At 44.0% G+C, this 16,207-nt stretch overlaps 2 protein-coding genes, 1 long non-coding RNA gene and 1 pseudogene across 3 annotated transcripts; 2 read left to right on the forward strand and 2 right to left on the reverse strand.

The window, feature by feature from the left end:
• Window positions 1–1,959, reverse strand: part of LOC136196407 (serine/threonine-protein phosphatase 2A regulatory subunit B'' subunit gamma pseudogene) — a 37,802-nt pseudogene extending 35,843 nt beyond the window's left edge.
• Window positions 1,674–2,362, forward strand: LOC136199479 (divergent protein kinase domain 1B-like). The gene is made up of 2 exons (XM_065989674.1): window positions 1,674–1,806; window positions 1,866–2,362. The coding sequence occupies exons 1-2, from the start codon at window positions 1,674–1,676 to the stop codon at window positions 2,360–2,362; spliced, it is 630 nt and encodes a 209-aa protein (XP_065845746.1).
• A 224-nt stretch (window positions 2,363–2,586) lies between these two features.
• On the reverse strand, window positions 2,587–5,118 carry LOC136199480 (intermembrane lipid transfer protein VPS13D-like). The gene is made up of 10 exons (XM_065989675.1): window positions 5,090–5,118; window positions 4,924–5,053; window positions 4,300–4,564; window positions 4,008–4,240; window positions 3,748–3,952; window positions 3,442–3,709; window positions 3,244–3,398; window positions 3,097–3,197; window positions 2,941–3,047; window positions 2,587–2,891 (listed from the first exon to the last, which is right to left on the reverse strand). Exons 1-10 carry the CDS (start codon window positions 5,116–5,118, stop codon window positions 2,879–2,881), a joined length of 1,506 nt encoding a protein of 501 aa, XP_065845747.1. The 3' UTR covers window positions 2,587–2,878.
• Window positions 5,119–13,284: 8,166 nt separating this feature from the next.
• Window positions 13,285–14,533, forward strand: LOC136196470 (uncharacterized). Its single transcript, XR_010672212.1, has 3 exons — window positions 13,285–13,463; window positions 13,522–13,610; window positions 13,671–14,533. It is a non-coding gene; the product is annotated as an uncharacterized lncRNA (long non-coding RNA).
• Window positions 14,534–16,207: the final 1,674 nt, after the last annotated feature.

Here is a 16,207-nt window from a genome sequence, read left to right on the forward strand (position 1 = left end):
TTAATCCGCCTGACCCAGCCCAATTACTATTAGCTTTGAAACGTACCTTGGCTTCTTCTAAAAGCGACACTAAAAGTTCTAGTAGAGATGCACATGTGGTCGATGTCTAGATGTTCACGGGCTCCTGTGGCTATTGCTGCTGTTGCTGCTGCTGGTCTCCTCCGGCCGCCGCATTTTCAGCGAGTGACTTCTCGGTTCTCGTACGTCCAAAATCCGTTCAAATCGATCAGAATACTGACGACCGTTCCGCCCTGGCCACTCGAAATCAAATCCTGCAGCGTGATTCTCAACGGATCGGCCGGCTTCACCATGTCGAATATCTCGTCCTTGACGTCCTGAAAGCCGATCACCTCCTGCCCGTTACGCTGCATCATCTCCTGCATGGATCGAAAGAAGAAGTGCAAATCGTACACACATTCAAACTTCCCATCGCACGAACGTCGAGCAGACGAAAGAAATACTGAACGGCCCGCGGCTCCTTCTTATTCTCCATCGCCAAAACGAAGTCCAAATACGTCTTATAGTCCATCTCGCCCTCGTAGGTGAGACACTCCTGAAAGACGCGTTCGACGAACGCCGACGTCAACGTGCCGGATCCGTATTTCGCCAATTCGGCTTTACGCAGCATTCCGTTGCGATCCGTATCCAAGTTGAGATACTGGCCGTAGACGCGCAACGCCGACGGCGCCGAGAACCAATTCGCGTCCTCCGCCTCCTTGGCGAGCTCCTCCTCGCGCAGTTCGAGCAGATCGTCGAGAAAACTCGAGGCGAGCATGTCGACGATTTTCACGCGACCTGTCCGAAGCGGATCGAGAAAGAAGAAGACTTGCGCACGGCCGTGCAGACGTAGAACGAATAGAACGACTTTTCGAGACAGTCGAGCTGGGTATGAGCTCGAATATGTAATTCTCCAAGTCCGACTCGCGCAGGTAGCCGAGACCGGCGACGTCGTAGAGACTGAGACCGATGCGGGTTTGGTGAAGCCCACACCTTTCGCATGACGTAGTTGAAAAATTTGATTGTGTCCTTTTCGAGTAATTTCGCGAATGTGATCGACGTGAAGTGACGACGCGCCTTGGGCGTCGCCGTCGCCGCGGCTCGCATAAAATAATCTGTCATTTTTTTCGTCGTCGAGTTCTCTCGTTCCGCCGCTGTGCTCCTCGAGAACGGTCCAGAGGGCTTGGAGTTAATTCTTCGTTGTCGAGCAGTTGGGGCGCTTTTTCGTTGGAGAAAGGCGGCGCGCGCCTCTTCGCGAAGTTTCTGGTGGAGAATTTGGTCGTCGCGAGGCGGTTTGAAGTAGAAGCGGGGTATTAGCGTCGACGACGACGGCGCGGAACGGCTCGCTTTTAGCATGTGTGCTTTTAGGGCCGCGTATTCGGCAGAGAAGTGTTCGCGCTCTTCGGCGACGTTGCGAGGCTTGGCTTGGGCAGCGTTGGCCGCTACGTAGCGTTTCAGGGACGTTTCCAACCAGCTCATGTTGTCCTTTTTGCGTTCAAATCCCGTACGTGTGAACACACGAGTGTTTTCCCCGTATGGACGGCTTCCGACGTTGCTGGACTGGCCTGTCTCTGGTGATTATCTTCCTCGTCTTCGCGTACTATTTTGCCATATCCACTGTCTGCCGCTTGGAAAAAATAATTGAAGAGGAGGTAAACGCGGTTTTAGCACATGAGATGAATTCGTGCGAGCGGTATCGACGAGGTAAAGCGGCAGGTCCTCTGTGCGAGACCCTGTGCACCCGTTCGGCCGATCTATACTGCCTCACGGCGCGTCCAGAAAAACAAGTCTATCGCGCTCGCGTCAACGGTACAGTAGTGACATCGTGCTGAAACACCAGTACGTCATCCAGGAGTCGATCGTCGAAGACGAAGACATAGAAGCTCAGCACACCGTCCCCGAAAACTTCGAAACGATCGACTCCAACAATGCGACGGACGTCGCAATTCGTCATCTCCGAACGGTAATAGGCGCAAAATTCGACAGTGACGTCACCGATATTCTGACGTCAAAATTATTGGCCATCGTCGACGAAAACGGCGACGGACGACTGAGCGTCGCCGAAGCGACGACCGCCTATCGACTGGCGGCGTATCAGTACGAATTTCTCGTCGTCGTTCTTCTTGCCGACGAGAAATTGTCCGTGCCGCTGCGCGGTCACTGCGGCGAGATTTATTCTCTCGACGTCGTCGAGATTTCGGGAAAGGAGATCGTGGGCGAGATTTCGGCTCTGATGGACGAACTCAAACATTTCTTCCTCGTGCTGAATTGGCAATCATTCGTCATTCAGTCCTGGGCGACGTTTGCTCAAGTCTTGAAGATGTTTCGACAATACGTTCAATTTCGACTCGTTCCCGTCGACTAGAAGGAGCGGATCGACTACGGGCTCGGCGTTCTGAATCTCGCCGATCGGCTCGCCGCGCTGTCGACGACGGATCGGTTTTACTTGTGCGATATGCACGACGGGAATTTCGGACGCGACGGCGCCGGTCGCGTGCGTTTGCTCGACGCCAATTCGTTCTTCTCCCGATCGGCCGTCGACGATTTCTACTCGCAACGGCCTTGTCAAGACGATTCCGACTGCGAGTTGATTGTGATGGACAGAAACGATTGCCACGGCGCGTGCAATCGAACGAGAGGCACGTGCTCGTTCGCTTCGACGACGACTCTTCTGTATGTGGTCTGCCTGGACGTACTACGGAGAACGTTTAGAGCGGAGAATACACATGAATACTGCCCTGCTGATTCGACACTACGAACGCGCCTGTACGACGCTCTCACTTGGTGCATGACCGACGCTCTGCTCGAGATGAACGCCGTTCAGTATCGAGAATTGACGTTGCACTATAGGAATCTTTTCGCGAGACTCGCTAGCGATTTTTTATCTTCCTGTCCTGGTATAGGCGCATCGTCGACAATTTTAAGTTTTCTTATTATACATACGCGTATAAACACCAATGCTTTCGTTCCTTGAATTGCTCCGGCGAAATTCTTACGGTTAGTTGAGAGTGTCTGTGAAGCGTTCGTGCGTAGTTGATGTGCTGGGTGACCTGCGGACATTCGGAGCGTCACGTTGGAAAGGAGAAAGCGGCTCGGTACCTTTGCTATCTTGAGCGATTCGCAACGAATCTGTTTCCTTCGCCAGCCCTTTACTTCGTCTAGTACCGTCAGTTGAATATATGCCTTGGTTTTGTTTCCTTCTGCGAGAAAAGTTCGACTTTGCCCATCGCGAGACCGATTCCGTACCTGTCGTCTCTTCCGCTTCGCATCGATTGACGTCCGAAACTTTGGCGCGAACGATGAGGTGATCCGTTCGCTTTCCGAAAACGAATAGCTCCTCGGATGACACTATGATGCACATCTTCTCCATTCCAAAACTCAGTCCCTCGTACGCAACTAATCTGCAAGACAAACGTGCGTAGAAACGACGCTAAAGAGCCTCACTGTCTTCTCCTACTGTTCGCTTGAATCGTTCCGTTCAGCTGAAGAAGAATTTCCCATCCTTTAGCCATCGTTGGCGAGTAGGGAGGCAATACACCGCCCAAGCCAATGCAATAGCGTGGCCGTCGAATCGACGCCGGTTTTTCTGCCTTACTACTCGTCGTGCCGACACTCACAGCGGCAGCCGTGCTTGCAGCTAAGTCCAAAACACCGCCCACGGGTTTTGCCACAGTCCCCACGACGCCCTTCATCAGACTCCCTAAAACGAACGGGTGCAGAAATGCTCAAGTGGTTGTATAAAATATCTGACCGAAACTCCTTTCTTTACAGCTCCTTCAGTTGTTTGCGTGATGACGCTTGTTAAGCCTCCAAATATGCCGTGTCCAAGACCTTGTATTCCAGCGACAAGATGCTCGCCGCTCGTTCTAGCAGTATCATTAATTTGCGCTCTTTCTGCGCTGTACTCGTCGTCCATAGATGCAACATCGAATGCACTCGAGACGGTACTAGTTATCTAAAAAACCAAAAGATAAAAGAAAGGCGTCGTTTTGATTATACGGCGGGTATACTTTAGAAGCCGAATCCAAAACCACACGAGTCACATTTTTTGCGAAGCCAATGACGTTGCCACGAGTCAAATTGTCAACTCCTGATGCAACGTCATTTAGTAGACCAAAGGGATTTCCTAGCATGTCAACTGATCCTAAATACGTGCTGCTTGACTCGAAAATTGCTAAGAAAAACAAATCATTCTCGCTGCGACGTCTCAACAACAAACCTTTGCGTAAAGTCGAACTGCTACCTTAGCCTCTTTTGGCTGCAGAGAGCTGTTGGAACTCTCAACCTTGCAAGTGTATTCGCCTTCATTTTCCACTCCCGCAGACGCAAGTTCATACGTGCAGACTGCTGAACGAACAGATGCGTAGCCATTGTTGGGTGGCATTTCAGGCGTGCACTTAAACGAGTACTGGACGGTCACGTTGGGAGTAACGAAGTGATGACTTATTTCTTCCTTCGCCTGGAACTTCAAGCTGACCCGCAAGCCTGTCAGAAAGTTGCTGTAGTAGCCACCACAAACAAGAAAGTTGGCCCCCGTTGGCTGCCCAAAAACCAAGTACTTTTGGGGCTGCGAAAAACGAATGTAGGCGTTGAGAGTTGTTAATTCGGCAAAAGAAAAGAAAGCACCTACGCAAAACGTCAATCAAAAAAAACCGGTTTCATTCATTTGCTAGGACCGCATGGGTGATTAATTAAAGAGGGCCGCGGCCCTGCAACGCGGAGGTATGTACAGTCTGAGGTGTTCTGCTATATCATCTCAGCAAACTTGAAATTTTAGTCATTGCAGGGTATCCGACTTGGAACATACGACGGGTTGCAGCGCAATGAAATTGCGTCGTATGCAAGATTGTTTTCTATCGTCCGTCGAAGCTCGGCTACCCTATTATTAATAAGAGGCTGACACGATGAGGTTACTACACCACCTACTTTTTCTTCGCCGAGCAGAGAGCGCAAAGAAGACATAATGCAATAACGCTCATTATTCCAAAACCCGAGATGCTCACGACGAGCACTATCCAATAGTTTCTGCACGGTGCTGTGCTCCCTAGCCGTTCCTCTACACAAAAAATATCGCTTTAATTGACATACCAACCTCAGGGTTCTGCCGACATGAGTCGGCATGGGTCGGCCCCGACCCTCACTCCCCTATCGCCGACCCATACTACTAAAACGTCGTGAAAGCCCGTAGCTTGCAATAATTACAGCTGGATACATAGTCTAAAGCAAATTTAAAAATGGTCCAAGACAATTTTAAAATTTGTCCTAAAACAGTTTGAAAAATTGTTCCTAGACAATTCTAAAATTTTCCAGGACAATTTTAAAACTTGTCCCTAGACAATTCTAAAATTGAAGGACAATTCTAAAAATTGTGTCAAGACAATTCTAAAATCGTTCCAAGACAATTTTCTCGCGCATCAAAACTGTGGAGCCCGTTCTCTCGCCACAAAATTGAGAAGACCGTTCTATCGCCTCAAAACTGTGTAGTTCTCTCGCCTCAAAACTGTATTGCCCGTTCTCTCGCCTAAAAAATGTGTTGCCCGTTCTCTCGCCTCAAAACCGTGGAGCCCGTTCTCTCGCCCCAAAACTGCGGAGCCCGTTCTCTCGCCCAAAAACTGTGGAGCCCGTTCTCTCGCCCCAAAACTGTGGAGCCCGTTCTCTCGCCCAAAAACCGTGGAGCCCGTTCTCTCGCCCCAAAACTGTGAAGCCCGTTCTCTCGCCCAAAAACTGTGGAGCCCGTTCTCTCGCCCCAAAGCTGTGGAGCCCGATCGCTCGCTTCAATATCTGTGACAAGGGTATTTGTGACAAGGGTATCTGTGATCACAGGGTATCTGTGATCAAAAGGACATCTGTGATCACGGGGTATCTGTGATCACGGGGGAATCACAGGGCAATTTTAAAAATTGTCCAAGGACATTTTTAAAAATTGTCTCAGGGCAATTTTAAAAATCGTCTAAGACAATTTAAAAATTGTCCAAGACAATATTAAAAATCGTCCAAGACAATTTTAAAAACGGTCTAAGACAATTTTTAAAATGGTCCAAGGAATCGTCCAAAGCAAGATTTTAAAATTGCGAATTATGTCTATCCTATCCTTCCAGTCCTTCCCACACTGAATTTCTCGACAGATCCCTGTCTTGTGGTATACCGGTATTTGTGTCATAATTCACGACGCAACTTAAATCTTTTTGCTCAGCAATTACTGATCTGCGATCGGCAAAAAATGATTGATGCGTGGTCTCAATTTTTTTGTTTTGTTGGGTGTGAATTTTCGTTTTGATCGCGTTCATTTTTTTGCGGGGCGTGGCAACGCATACCATCAATTGCGAGTGAATTTTTCAATTAGTAAGTTTAGAGAAGAAAAGGAGCGAGGCTTTCGTAGTTGAATACCTTGACTAGATACCGCATTTGTATTGTTAACAGTCTCAACTCAACAACTTAACTGTGACAAGTGTCTTCAATTCGTTGCGCGCGAGCGGCGCTTGCGGTTCAGGCGCAAGGAACGCCACTCGCGCATAAAAAGTACTCTGCAGCGTTGGCGGGAACGCCCACTTTTGAGAGACAAGTGTCTCCCTTTCGTTGCGCGCGAGCGACGCTTGCGGTTCAGGCGCAAGGAACGCCACTGGCGCATAAAAATTAGACTTTTGACAGACCGCTAAAATTTTCTCGCACAATTTCAAATTGTCTTGGACAATTTTAAAATTGTCCCAGAACAATTTTAAAAATCGTCTAAGACAATTTTAACAAGTTTTAGTTTGGAAAAATGTCTCGGTTTGTCTTGCATGAAATTGCAGGTGTAACAGTAAAATATAAAGCAGACTGCAACGTGAAGGAAAAAAGAGAAGGGTACTTGATGGTGATGATGATGAATACTATCATCGATGATCAAATATTATTCTCTTCCTCAATCATACAGAATAATTACAAGGGACTGGCCAACTGTTCTCTAGTGTAATAAATTACAGAAAAATTACAAGGGACTGGCCAACTGTTCTTTCCTGTAATAAATTACAGTCAAACTACAACGGATTGGCCAATTGTTCTTTCCTGTAATAAATTACAGGAAAATTACAAGAGACTGGCCAACTGTTCTCTAGTGTAATAAATTACAAGAAAATTAAAAGCGACTGGCCAACTGTTCTCTAGTGTAATAAATTACAGTGAAATTACAAGGGGCTGGCCAACTGTTCTCTCCTGTAATAAAATACAGAAAAATTACAAGGGACTGGCCAACTGTTCTCTCCTGTAATAAATTACAGAAAAATTACAAGGGACTGGCAAACTGTTCTCTCCTGTAATAAATTACAGAAAAATTACAAGGGACTGGCCAACTGTTCTATAGTGTAATAAATTACAGTGAAATTACAAGGGACTGGCAAACTGCTCTTTCCTGTAATAAATTACAGTCAAATTAAAACGGACTGGCCAATTGTTCTTTCCTGTTATAAATTACAGAAAAATTACAAGGGACTGGCCAACTGTTCTTTCCTGTAATACATTACAGGAAAATTACAAGAGACTGGCCAACTGTTCTCTAGTGTAAAAAATTACAACGGACTGGCCAACTGTTCTCTCCTGTAATAAATTACAGGAAAATTACAAGAGACTGGCCAACTGTTCCCTAGCGTAATAAATTACAGAAAAATTACAAGGGACATGCCAACTGTTCTCTCCTGTAATAAATTACAGTGAAATTACAAGGAGCTGGCCAACTGTTCTCTCCTGTAATAAATTACAGTGAAATTACAAGGGACTGGCAAACTGTTCTCTCTTGTAAAAAATTACAGAAAAATTACAAAGGACTGGCCAACTGTTCTCTCCTGTAATAAATTACAGTGAAATTACAAGGGGCTGGCCAACTGTTCTCTCCTGTAATAAATTACAGTGAAATTACAAGGGACTGAACAACTGTTCTCTCCTGTAATAAATTACAGAAAAATTACAAGGGACTGGCAAACTGTTCTCTCCTGTAATAAATTACAGAAAAATTACAAAGGACTGGCCAACTGTTCTCTCCTGTAATAAATTACAGGAAAATTACAAGAGACTGGCCAACTGTTCTCTAGTGTAATAAATTACAGAAAAATTACAAGGGACTGGCCAACTGTTCTTTCCTGTAATAAATTACAGGAAAATTACAAGGGACTGGCCAACTGTTCTCTCCTGTAATAAATTACAGAAAAATTACATGGGACTAGCCAACTGTTTTCTCCTGTAATAAATTACAGAAAAATTACAAGGCACTGGCCAACTGTTCAAATCCTGTAATAAATTACAGAAAAATTACAAGCGACATGCCAACTGTTCTCTCCTGTAATAAATTACGGTGAAATTACAAGGGACTGGCCAACTGTTCTCTCCTGTAATAAATTACAGAAAAATTACAAGGGACTGGCCAAATGTTCTCTCCTGTAATAAATTACAGAAAAATTACAAAGGACTAGCAAGCTGTTCTCTCCTGTAATAAATTACAGTGAAATTACAAGGGACTGGCCAAATGTTCTCTCCTGTAATAAATTACAGAAAAATTACAACGGACTGGCCAACTGTTCTCTCCTGTAATAAATTACAGAAAAATTACAAGGGACATGCCAACTGTTCTCTCCTGTAATAAATTACAGTGAAATTACAGGGGACTGGCCAACTGTTCTCTCCTGTAATAAATTAGAGAAAAATTACAGGGGACTGGCCAACTGTTCTCTCCTGTAATAAATTACAGAAAAATTACATGGGACTAGCCAACTGTTTTCTCCTGTAATAAATTACAGAAAAATTACAAGAGACTGGCCGACTGTTCTTTCCTGTAATAAATTACAGGAAAATTACAAGAGACTGGCCGACTGTTCTCTAGTGTAATAAATTACAGGTAAATTACAAGGGACTGGCCAACTGTTCTCTAGTGTAATAAATTACAGTGAAATTACAAGGGACTGGCCAACTGTTCTCTCCTGTAATAAATTACAGAAAAATTACAAGGGACTGGCCAAATGTTCTCTCCTGTAATAAATTACAGAAAAATTACAAAGGACTGGCAAGCTGTTCTCTAGTGTAATAAATTACAGCGAAATTACAAGGGACTAGCCAACTGTTCTTTCCTGTAATAAATTACAGGAAAATTACAAGAGACTGGCCAACTGTTCTCTAGTGTAATAAATTACAGAAAAATTACAAGGAACTGGCCAACTGTTCTCTCCTGTAATAAATTACAGAAAAATTAAAAGGGGCTGGCCAACTGTTCAAATCCTGTAATAAATTACAGAAAAATTACAAGGGACATGCCAACTGTTCTCTCCTGTAATAAATTACAGTGAAATTACAGGGGACTGGCCAACTGTTCTCTCCTGTAATAAATTACAGAAAAATTACAGGGGACTGGCCAACTGTTCTCTCCTGTAATAAATTACAGGAAAATTACATGGGACTAGCCAACTGTTCTCTCCTGTAATAAATTACAGAAAAATCACAAGGGACTGGCCAACTCTTCTTTCCTGTAATAAATTACAGAAAAATTACAAGGGACTGGCCAACTGTTCTCTAGGGTAAAAAATTACAAGGGACTGGCCAACTGTTCTCTCCTGTAATAAATTACAGGAAAATTACAAGAGACTGGCCAACTGTTCCCTAGCGTAATAAATTACAGGAAAATTACAAGGGACTGGCCAACTGTTCTCTCCTGTAATAAATTACAGAAAAATTACAAGGGACTGGCCAACTGTTCAAATCCTGTAATAAATTACAGAAAAATTACAAGCGACATGCCAACTGTTCTCTCCTGTAATAAATTACAGTGAAATTACAAGGGACTGGCCAACTGTTCTCTCCTGTAATAAATTACAGAAAAATTACAAGGGACTGGCCAACTGTTCAAATCCTGTAATAAATTACAGAAAAAAAACAAGGGACATGCCAACTGTTCTCTCCTGTAATAAATTACAGTGAAATTACAGGGGACTGGCCAACTGTTCTCTCCTGTAATAAATTACAGAAAAATTACAGGGGACTGGCCAACTGTTCTCTCCTGTAATAAATTACAGAAAAATTACATGGGACTAGCCAACTGTTTTCTCCTGTAATAAATTACACAAAAATTACAAGGGACTGGCCAACTGTTCAAATCCTGTAATAAATTACAGTCAAATTACAACGGACTGGCCAATTGTTCTTTCCTGTAATAAATTACAGAAAAATTACAAGGGACTGGCCAACTGTTCTTTCCTGTAATAAATTAGAGGAAAATTACAAGAGACTGGCCGACTGTTCTCTAGTGTAATAAATTACAGGTAAATTACAAGGGACTGGCCAACTGTTCTCTAGTGTAATAAATTACAGAAAAATTACAAGGGACAGGCCAACTGTTCTTTCCTGTAATAAATTACAGGAAAATTACAAGAGACTGGCCAACTGTTCTCTAGTGTAATAAATTACAGTGAAATTACAAGGGGCTGGCCAACTGTTCTCTCCTGTAATAAATTACAGAAAAATTACAAGGGACTGGCCAACTGTTCTCTCCTGTAATAAATTACAGAAAAATTACAAGGGACTGACAAACTGTTCTCTCCTGTAATAAATTACAGAAAAAATACAAGGGACAGGCCAACTTTTCTCTAGTGTAATAAATTACAGTGAAATTACAAGGGACTGGCAAACTGCTTATTCCTGTAATAAATTACAGTCAAATTACAACGGACTGGCCAATTGTTCTTTCCTGTAATAAATTACAGAAAAATTACAAGGGACATGCCAACTGTTCTCTCCTGTAATAAATTACAGTGAAATTACAGGGGACTGGCCAACTGTTCTCTCCTGTAATAAATTACAGAAAAATTACAGGGGACTGGCCAACTGTTCTCTCCTGTAATAAATTACAGAAAAATTACATGGGACTAGCCAACTGTTTTCTCCTGTAATAAATTACAGAAAAATTACAAGGGACTGGCCAACTGTTCAAATCCGGTAATAAATTACAGAAAAATTACAAGGAACTGGCCAACTGTTCTCTCCTGTAATAAATTACAGTCAAATTACAACGGACTGGCCAATTGTTCTTTCCTGTAATAAATTACAGAAAAATTACAAGGGACTGGCCAACTGTTCTTTCCTGTAATAAATTAGAGGAAAATTACAAGAGACTGGCCGACTGTTCTCTAGTGTAATAAATTACAGGTAAATTACAAGGGACTGGCCAACTGTTCTCTAGTGTAATAAATTACAGAAAAATTACAAGGGACAGGCCAACTGTTCTTTCCTGTAATAAATTACAGGAAAATTACAAGAGACTGGCCGACTGTTCTCTAGTGTAATAAATTACAGAAAAATTACAAGGGACTGACAAACTGTTCTCTCCTGTAATAAATTACAGAAAAATTACAAGGGACAGGCCAACTGTTCTCTAGTGTAATAAATTACAGTGAAATTACAAGGGACTGGCCAACTGCTTATTCCTGTAATAAATTACAGTCAAATTACAACGGACTGGCCAATTGTTCTTTCCTGTAATAAATTACAGAAAAATTACAAGGGACATGCCAACTGTTCTCTCCTGTAATAAATTACAGTGAAATTACAGGGGACTGGCCAACTGTTCTCTCCTGTAATAAATTAGAGAAAAATTACAGGGGACTGGCCAACTGTTCTCTCCTGTAATAAATTACAGAAAAATTACATGGGACTAGCCAACTGTTTTCTCCTGTAATAAATTACAGAAAAATTACAAGGGACTGGCCAACTGTTCAAATCCGGTAATAAATTACAGAAAAATTACAAGGGACTGGCCAACTGTTCTCTCCTGTAATAAATTACAGTCAAATTACAACGGACTGGCCAATTGTTCTTTCCTGTAATAAATTACAGAAAAATTACAAGGGACTGGCCAACTGTTCTTTCCTGTAATAAATTAGAGGAAAATTACAAGAGACTGGCCGACTGTTCTCTAGTGTAATAAATTACAGGTAAATTACAAGGGACTGGCCAACTGTTCTCTAGTGTAATAAATTACAGAAAAATTACAAGGGAGAGGCCAACTGTTCTTTCCTGTAATAAATTACAGGAAAATTACAAGAGACTGGCCGACTGTTCTCTAGTGTAATAAATTACAGGTAAATTACAAGGGACTGGCCAACTGTCCTTTCCTGTAATAAATTACAGTCAAATTACAACGGACTGGCCAATTGTTCTTTCCTGTAATAAATTACAGAAAAATTACAAGGGACATGCCAACTGTTCTCTCCTGTAATAAATTACAGTGAAATTACAGGGGACTGGCCAACTGTTCTCTCCTGTAATAAATTACAGAAAAATTACAGGGTACTGGCCAACTGTTCTCTCCTGTAATAAATTACAGAAAAATTACAAGGGACATGCCAACTGTTCTCTCCTGTAATAAATTACAGTGAAATTACAAGGAACTGGCCAACTGTTCTTTTCTGTAATAAATTACAGGAAAATTACAAGGGACTGGCCAACTGTTCTCTAGTGTAATAAATTACAGTCAAACTACAACGGACTGGCCAATTGTTCTTTCCTGTATTAAATTACAGGAAAATTACAAAGGACTGGCCAACTGTTCTCTCCTGTAATAAATTACAGGAAATTACAAAGAACTGGCCAACTGTTCTCTCCTGTAATAAATTACAGAAAAATTACAAAGGACTGGCCAACTGTTCTCTAGTGTAATAAATTACAGTGAAATTACAAGGGGCTGGCCAACTGTTCTCTCCTGTAATAATTTACAGTGAAATTACAAGGGGCTGGCCAACTGTTCTCTAGTGTAATAAATTACAGTGAAATTACAAGGGACTGGCCAACTGTTCTCTCCTGTAATAAATTACAGAAAAATTACAAGGGACTGGCCAACTCTTTTCTCCTGTAATGTAATAGTTAGTGCCGGTCTCTCTCTTTTCAAAAATGTCACAGACGTTTGGAACTATACCTTTCAGTTCTTATGCGCTTATCGTGCAGCATTGAGTTCTTTCTAGGGCATGGGCGAAGTGGCGGCAACTGAAATAATGTATATGGCAGAGATTTTTGTGTCTGTCGAGGGCTTGGTTGGTTAGGTACTTCAGGTTGCTCAAAAATTCTATCATGGGCGATGCCGGCGCGTTCATTTCTGCAGCAGCAGAGGCTATGATAAGCAGTACAGCATGCGTGACTAGCTTACTCTGAATGAGCGGCAAATGAGGCGCGTGGTATTTTGACTACGGTGGAGAGGCGCTTCGCTTATTTTGACTGGTACCATGGTGAGTGTTTAGGCGACTCACCACGCTCCCACGAGAAATGGTGGTGGTAATCGATCTCAAAATTGATACCGTCACGCCTCCCTACCACGTCTAGACAAAATACCGCACGCACCTCATTCACATCGCTCATTTCAGCGAGTCACAATGCTGAGCTCCTTAGCGTCGCTTCAACTGCTGCAGCGACGGACACAACGCCATCTCGCCCGTATAGAATTAAATGATGAAGAGCGATCAGTACCTAACCAAGCCCGACAGACACGGGCACATATCCCTTACATATTTCTTATGTCAGTTTTCACCACTTTGCCCAAGCTCCGGAACAACAAACTGAACGCCGCAAACGGTAAGTGCACATCGGCACGACCTTGAAAAAACCGAAAGGTAAGCGCATTGTCACAACGGGTGTACCGAAAAACATGACACCATCCGTTCTGACCGCAGCATTCCAAACTTCTGTGACGTCACATCCTGTTTCACGAAAAGACCCAAATTTCTCCGAAACGAAAAGAGAAGGACCTTAACAAATACCCAGGTGCACAACTACAATGTATCGGACACGTGAGGGACCCAGTCGCGAGAGCCTACTACCCACCACTTTTCCGGTACGCCCGTTAGTAATTTTTTACATCCCGAAAACTATGTCTCGGTACTCAGGTACCGAGACAAAAAATATATATACCGCCTGCAGACGGAGTACGAACAACGCCTGACGAAATATATATATACCGCCTGCAGGCGGAAAAAGAACAACGACTGACGAAATATATATACCGCCTGGAGGCGGAGAACGAACACCGCCTGACGAAATATATATACCGCCTGCAGGCGGAGTACGAACACCGCCTGACGAAATATATAAACCGCCTGCAGGAAGAGTACGAACAACGCCTGACGGAATATATATACCTCCTGCACGCGGAGAACGAACACTGTTCAATGGTACGTACTCCTACCTTTTCAAAGCTGAGGACACTAGCCAAATTTTCCAGCTGTCGGTTTATCGATTTCACGCCCCCCTGCACGCAAGCACCGTTCCAAGATAAACAAATCAAGCGCGCCTCCGCTCTACCTTACCCATATTAATAATAAATAATTCGAGATCCTGTGACTGTTTGGATAATATTCAAATGTGCGACATTCCCTTGCGACTTCTTCATAGACACGAAGTCTCGAGCAATTCCCTGTCCCCCAAAATTAAATCATCAGCTAATCTATGAGAAGAGTTTACAGGCAAAATTTCTTCAAATCGCTTCCCACGTATCTCTAGAATAATCTCCGCAATACGAAGGCTTTACCGTTAGCTACAATTACTATTAAGTGTGACTGCATCGACTTGCTTCAACAACGACTTTCGAAAGTAGAATAATCGATTGCGATACAGCCCACTTTTCGTTACGTAGAAAAAGCCCTACACCTAGCGATTAACAGGTCGAATGTTCCTAATACCTATCTCAAATATAAGGCTTGCTCTCAGGGCCTATGTGTAGGTCTTGAGTGATTCTACTTGCCCTAAAACTAGCGTATTATAAAAACCTTAACAGTTCGATTGTTCCTTTACATTCCATTACTAATACCTATCTTAAATATAAGACTCGCTCTCATGCCCCCCCCCCCCCCCCCCCCCCCCCCCATGAGCTTTCTAAGATGTGCATTTCTAATAAATGTGTACGTCTTGAGAGCCTCTACTTGCCTGAAACAAGGGTAATATAAATCTCTTAACAGGTCGAATCTTCCTCTACATTTCATTACTAATACCTATCTCAAATATAAGGCTCGCTCTCTGGCCCCCCCAAGAGCTTTCTAAGCACTTCCGTATTACAGACTTTTTAATTTGATTTCTTCTTTTCTGTTTACCTGTGTCCGGCTTCCACGTGATTTTTACGTGATTTTTCAATAGGCCTGCTTCCTCCGGCACGCGTATGTCACAGTTGCGTCCCGTTCACACGATGCCGCACTCCTTCCGAACTAAATCGACGACCGGATACACGTCGAACCGACAGCGGAACGGGTGTATCCTCGGGCTCCATCGCCTCGAAATCGGAAGTCGACGCCGACGAAGGAATCCCAGGTAAATTCTGCCAAATGACCGAAGCGACTTGGAGTACGAACAGCGACCCCAAATCTCCGTCCGGACTCAAAGCGTCGTCATCTAAAACAGAAATAATTAATTAGATGAAAATTCTGACCGCATAGGTCACCTGATGAATAATTAATTAGATTAAATTTCTAAGGAAATTGACCGCATAGATCGTCTTCGTCCATCATGCTCGACTGACGAAACATGTTGCCAACGCGACCGGCGCGACGTCGAAACATTCGACGGGGAGGACCTCGTCCTTCCGAATGGCTTCCTCCTCCTAATCGTTGTAGTTGCGTTCGACTGCGCTCGAGTTCCGCGTTCTGATGGCGAAGTTGGCGTTCGAGTTCGTCGATGCGACGAACGGCGTCCGGATTGCGAAGATCTTCGACTTCGGTTTGCATTGCGGGCTTCGTTTCCTCGAATGGGGCTCTGGAGACGCTACGACTTCCTGTTTACAGGTGTCGCCAACGCTAATGGGCTGTTCTGGAGAAGAACGCGCCAATAGCCCGCGTGAAGAGCAGCGATTTAGCGAAGACGGTAGAAGAGAAATCCCGTATGCGTTTTACTGCACGTGTATAAGTTGGCGCGAATTTCCTCGACCAACCAGAGAGCTACTGCGGTTTTGCTTGCATCATGAGAGAAAAGCCGTTGCGCGCTGCGCACAACTTCAGTTCTGGTTAGGCGGGGGAAGCCAACGGGCGGAACCCTGGAGGTCGTCGGACGTCGGGAAAGCCTTGGTCATGTCATGTTTATCGTGCTCAGTCGGTTGCCGTTCCTTGCTGAAGCTGTAAGGTGCAGTGGATGAGCGTCGCGCGAGTTCTTCTCGCGGCGCGCGATCGGCACTGGGAAAGTCATTATGGGCTCGTTGGAAAGCTTGGGTCGCGAAGTCTGACGTCCG

This window comes from Oscarella lobularis, chromosome 1 (genome assembly GCF_947507565.1).
Source record: "Oscarella lobularis chromosome 1, ooOscLobu1.1, whole genome shotgun sequence".
Taxonomy (NCBI): domain Eukaryota; kingdom Metazoa; phylum Porifera; class Homoscleromorpha; order Homosclerophorida; family Oscarellidae; genus Oscarella; species Oscarella lobularis.

Excerpts from the sequence above, each read along its gene's own strand:
- LOC136199480 (XM_065989675.1), bottom strand. The coding sequence starts at position 5,118 with ATGCCGACTCATGTCGGCAGAACCCTGAG. Across the intron at positions 5,054-5,089 it reads CATGTCGGCAGAACCCTGAG|AGGAACGGCTAGGGAGCACA; the intron begins GTTGGTATGTCA and ends TTTTTTGTGTAG. Across the intron at positions 3,198-3,243 it reads CGAAGCGGAAGAGACGACAG|AAGGAAACAAAACCAAGGCA; the intron begins GTACGGAATCGG and ends CTTTTCTCGCAG.
- LOC136199479 (XM_065989674.1), top strand. The coding sequence starts at position 1,674 with ATGAATTCGTGCGAGCGGTATCGACGAGGTAAAGCGGCAGGTCCTCTG. Across the intron at positions 1,807-1,865 it reads CTATCGCGCTCGCGTCAACG|ACGAAGACATAGAAGCTCAG; the intron begins GTACAGTAGTGA and ends CGATCGTCGAAG.